A 5,499-nucleotide genomic window follows, 5' to 3' on the forward strand; every position below is an offset into this window, starting at 1 on the left:
GCCACGGACGACTCCAGTAAATGAATTAGAGGTAATCCTGACCAGGATCCTAATTTTTTAAATTTTACTTTCTTTTATTTAAAAAAACTGCAATAATGTACTCCTTATATAGAGTACATTACATAGTTAAAGAACAGCTTTTACCAAGAACCATATTTTGATCGACAACCTATTAGGGATGTAGGCCTATTGCGAGTTTTACGATATCGTCGCGGGCGCTCGTCGTGCTTAGCAAAATCTACCTCATGAGTTTTCACTGTTGTTAACATACAATAGATGGGTACCTGTCATTTTAATTGTTAATTTGATCTGCATTAGACTTAAATTTGCCAAATGTTTAGTCTGTTATTTTGAAGAAACACATATATATCCAGATAGGCAAAAAGAAACAATAACAAAATCAGCATTTAAATTTTTTTACGATTGTTGTGTTTATTAGAAATGTATGCGCTTTACGAAACTTGTCTATTGACACCCACGAAGCACACTTGACGTCACAGCAATTTACGGCAACGGCTGTACGGCGAGCGCGCGCGGATATATGGTAAATCTCGCAATTGTTATGAAATCATATGTACATCCCTAATATGTTGTCAAAATATGGTTGTCGGTAAAGTTGTCCTTTAAACATCTTTGAATGCACATGTATGCATACAATGAATAATGATATTGGATCTGAAAAAGTATCATCTTTTCGACAAACCATTCCTAACTATTTATTTGATTGTTTGTTATTAATTGTTAGTAATGATTTATTATCTTTTATGGAAAATATCTTTTAATTAACAGATCAAATAATATTTGGTCGTGTGCAGGCTATTATGAATACTGACTTCCATGGCTGCAACATAATGGGAGCATATTTTTGAAAGGCAGTTACCATTCATATAAGCCTGAACTCTCTTTTAAATCCCGATTTGATTTTGTTTAGATTTCAAATCAAGATGGAAGTGGAAGTTGTTGCAACAGTGTGTACCGTCATCTTGTTCGTGTTTGGTTTAATCGGAAATACCTCAATCATAGCGTTGTTCTTTAAAGTTCGTAGTTTACAGACTGTCTCCAATACGCTAGTGACGTGTTTGGCCGTTACTGATCTCATTGCTACGGTGTTATACCCAATACAATGTCTGGTGGACATCAAGGTACTGAACAACAACCCAGAATGCATGGCGTTCTTTTCTGTTATTATACTCGTATCTATAGCGCATACTTTCTTTAAGTTGTCATTATCCGTTGAGAGGTACATCACCATAAGTAGGCCACTGACTTACTCTACCATCTTAACAGAGAGAAGATGCTACATTGCCATTGTCATATTTACTGGATACTCTGTCACGATTGGTGTTCTTCCGGTTATGATGCCGCTATTTGGAAACACAGGTTCTCTTGAAACCGACTGCCGATTGGCAACCGTATTCATCAACGGCTATACTCCATGGATTTTCGCGAATTGGATTATTCCTCTTCCAGTAATAGTCGCCCTGTACATCCGGGTGTTTATTCTTGTAAAACGTCACGTCAAGCGAATACAGGCATCCGAAGTAACTTCTCAAATATGTGCGCAGAATTCTGGATTTAAACTAAGACGGGAAGCGAAGACTGCTCTTTTGTTGTTCTCTATGGTTGTGTATTTCGTTATAGTGTGGATTCCATTGATTATCTTGATTTTGAATACAGATCCTTCCGAAAGGGTCATGGGGTATATAATAACGCATTTTTTAACATACAGTACATCTGCCGTCAGTCCGCTTATATTTGGTTTTGGTAATAAACAATATCGCAGGCATTTCCTATCGATTTTGAAAAGAAGAAACATTGATGAAAATCAAATAGATTCTGTTTACCACGCGAGCTAAAACTTATAGTTCAAATTAATTTTCAAGTTCGTTTCAGTTGCATATTGTTTTAGTATGAAGGGTAAATATTATGCAGTTGCCATTGGGACATTTTCTGATGTCACTTGGTGGTTTGATGGAAAAGACGGAGAACATTGATCGAGTAACCTGCGTTGAAAATTTAACAATATGGTAATTGCGAATACAATGTTCCTGTTGGTAGTAAACCTAAACATCAGGATCAGAAGATGCATTTTTCTTCTCTTCTCTAAACGCCACTTTATTCACATTAATACATGTCGTCACCATAAAATCATATTATTTTCATTATCATCACATTTGTGTTAATTTGATCAACTTCATCAGTAACATTTTAAATCTTGTAAATCCACTTTGTATTTGTTATAATCTTTGTATTATATTTACCGCAATTTACACTTCCAATAGAAGTTTAAGAAGTTAACACAAAGACGATATGCCTAAATAACTGCATCGTTAAATACAGAACTTAACTAGCAACAGCGCGTTTGACGAATACAATATAAGGCTGAACAAATATATACAATGTTAAACCACCTGCCGGCCTCTGTACAAAAATACTGAAAAATAAAAATGTAGTGATTCATTTGTTCATTTTTTATAAAGTTGGGTCAGCTTAATAAAGTAATAACAATTACAAAAAAAAACGCTCTCTCTCCCTCGAAATGTATTCAGAGTTTGACAATTGAGGGCTACATATCCCCTTTTTCTTGGCCTAATACAAACTTTTCATCTGGGAGCTAAATTGTTTTGGTGAGGTTCCCTACTTTTGGCTATACCTACTCCACTCCTACCTTAAACAAATATTTGAATAGTACAGAGAAGTATAACTTGACAGTTTTTCAATGCTGATCACGTACCGTAACTAAAAGTATGAATCTATACCGTAAATTAAAGAATCAATATTTTAGATACATATTTAATAATATGTATCTAAAAGAAAGGACATGTTGTAAAAACTTTAAAATATTTAATAAATCTGTTAAAAAAACATATATTTCCAAATATAATCATAATGACGAATGTGCCGTAGTTAAATTGGTATTAAATGAAATATCTTGAAAAAATTTTTAACATTAGAAAATGATGTTGTTGTTTATTATTTCTTCTGTTTAGGGATTGGTATAAGTTAATTTACTTCTATTTCTGATCCCTGAAACAGTTCCTATTATTGTTAACATTTAATTTATTGTAAATGTAAATGTATGATTTTTACTTTTATTGGTCTGTTTTCAAATAAATGTGAATAAAATGACCAATGTTAAAATAAAAATTGAATATGTATTTGAATAATTATAAAAAATTTGTCTAAAGTTAAAAAAATTTGTGTAAATATTATTATTAACTGAGTGTCACACTGTGTGACAGTTGATTAGTATTGAATTTCAACAGGAAGTTTGGAGTATTTAAAACCATAATATGGTTTTGAATACTCCAAAATTCCTGTTTTATGAATAAATATAGCTGAATATATATTATATGGGCCTATTCAGCTATATTTATTCATAAAAAAGGAAATCAATAATACAACGGCAGCCAAAAGGCTGAAAAGTAGTATTTTACAATATTTGATAAAAGAATATATAAAATGTATAAATAGTAAATTTTTAAACTAAAACATTAAATATTAGTTCAGCGGTAAGTTAAATAGTGCCAGCCTATTCAATATTCATTGAAACATCATCATTAATGAGTCGGGCTAAGAAAGGGACTGGTGAAGATCTAAATCTCTCTGTACGACCAAACGGGATTTCGAGTCTAAGCTTACACGCAGACCTTAGGGTTCTGCTAATGTCACGAACAGGGAGAAGAATACTTCTCTAAATGTATCGGACATTATTAATCCTTTACATATAGGCCGTTATTGACGGTACAACAGTGTTTTGGCATTATCTTATATATGGGAAGGGATATACATTGCGGACTCAATTCCAGTTAGGCATAATTATTATATTGAATATCTTCCTTAATACCGTATACTGGACAACAAGAAATAGGCGTTGTTTATTTGTTTATTTCTGTCTGTTACGCTGTTGGCTTCTTGGTTGAACAAAGTATGGTGGTTGCAGCTAATGTTTTGCCAAGGACTTTCTCTAAAAAGCAGAAAGACGGTGCCAATTTTGAGTGAGCACATGATCAAATTTTCCGTGCCCTGTTATCTTTAGATACTAATAAATCCCCTGGGCCCGACGGGATTACCTCTATGATGTTGAGTATGGCTGCACCTGTTATATCCCCAATTTTGCTTAAAATTCAAATGTCAAATGTCCCTTGACCAAGGCATAGTGGTGAAGGAATGGAAATTGGCCAATGTTGTGCCAATTTATAAATCTGGTAGTAGAAATGATATAAGTAATTATAGACCAATATCACTTTGTTCAGTTGTTGGTAAAATTCTAGAACGTATTGTGGCTGATAATGTTTTATTTCATCTTCAATGTAATGGGTTTGTTAGTCCTGTACAGCACGGGTTCTATCCTGGAAGATCTTGTGTTACACAAGCTTCATCCATATACCACGAATGGTCCAAAATATTAGATGGTACGAACCAACCAGTCGTCGATGCTGTATTCCTTGAATGGGAAATAGCATTTGACCGTGTGAGTCACCCTAAACTATTACGTAAGCTCCACAATTTTGGTCTATGTGGTCCTATTTTGAAATGAATGGGCTCCTTTCTTACTGATCGTTGCCAACAGTTTGTCCTCAATGGACTGATATCTGACCGTACACCGTTTGTTTCAGGTGTACCTCAAGGGTCGGTACTTGGCCCATTACTTTTCAACTCGTTCGTTTTTGACCTCCCTATGTCGATCACCTCTCAAATTAGACAATATGCCGACGATACGGTGGTGTTTAGGCCAATTAGATGTGAATATGATGCGATATTACTTCAGAAAGATCTAGATAACATCGATGAATGGTGTCAAAATAACATGATGAGACTTAATGCTAAAAAATGCAAAGTTATCCATATTACTCGCAAGCGTAATCCCATTCATGCTCGTTATCATATTCACACTAATGACCTTCAAGCAGTTACCTCCTACAAATATCTTGGTATTCACTTTGAAAGCAATCTCTCTTGGTCAACGCATGTGTCCGCAATTACCACAAAATCTTTCCAAATTGTCGGATTCATAAAGCGTTTTGTGATATTTAACGACCCTGTAATTTTGATGAGGCTTTTTAACGGTTTATGTAGGCCTATACTTGAGTATGCTGCCCCTGTTTTGGTGCCTCATCAAAAACAACATATTACTAGCATAAATAAACCTCTTCGAAGGATCACAAAATTGTGTGCTAAGGGCGATTACGAGCAACGGCTCGAACATTTAAATTTACCATCTATGGACGTGACCAGAGAGTTTGTTTTCTCAGTATACTTTTTATTATGAAATGTTTGTATGGTTGAATTGATCTTAATATTTATTATATGATTTTGTTGGTTTTTATCCAAGATATTCTGAATCAGTTATTTTTAAACACAAATATGCCAGAACCAATTCTTTTAAATATTCATTGTACACTAATTTTCCCGTGTATGGCAAGAGATTCCTAATTATTATTAGAGAACATTCTTTATTTAGTTTTAACACATATGTGACAGCTCTCCGGTATTTTT

The 5,499-nt window shown here is 34.1% G+C and overlaps 1 protein-coding gene across 1 annotated transcript; it reads left to right on the top strand.

Moving 5' to 3' along the window:
* Positions 1-944: 944 nt before the first annotated feature.
* LOC140047708 (alpha-1A adrenergic receptor-like) lies at positions 945-1,856 on the top strand. Its single transcript, XM_072092745.1, has one exon. The coding sequence runs from the start codon at positions 945-947 to the stop codon at positions 1,854-1,856; it is 912 nt and encodes a 303-aa protein (XP_071948846.1).
* The last annotated feature ends 3,643 nt before the right edge of the window (positions 1,857-5,499 follow it).

The sequence above is a fragment of the Antedon mediterranea genome, chromosome 4 (genome assembly GCF_964355755.1).
Source record: "Antedon mediterranea chromosome 4, ecAntMedi1.1, whole genome shotgun sequence".
NCBI lineage: Eukaryota > Metazoa > Echinodermata > Crinoidea > Comatulida > Antedonidae > Antedon > Antedon mediterranea.

What these genes read in the sequence shown, in the direction of transcription:
- LOC140047708 (XM_072092745.1), top strand. Translation starts at nt 945, where the DNA reads ATGGAAGTGGAAGTTGTTGCAACAGTGTGTACCGTCATCTTGTTCGTG.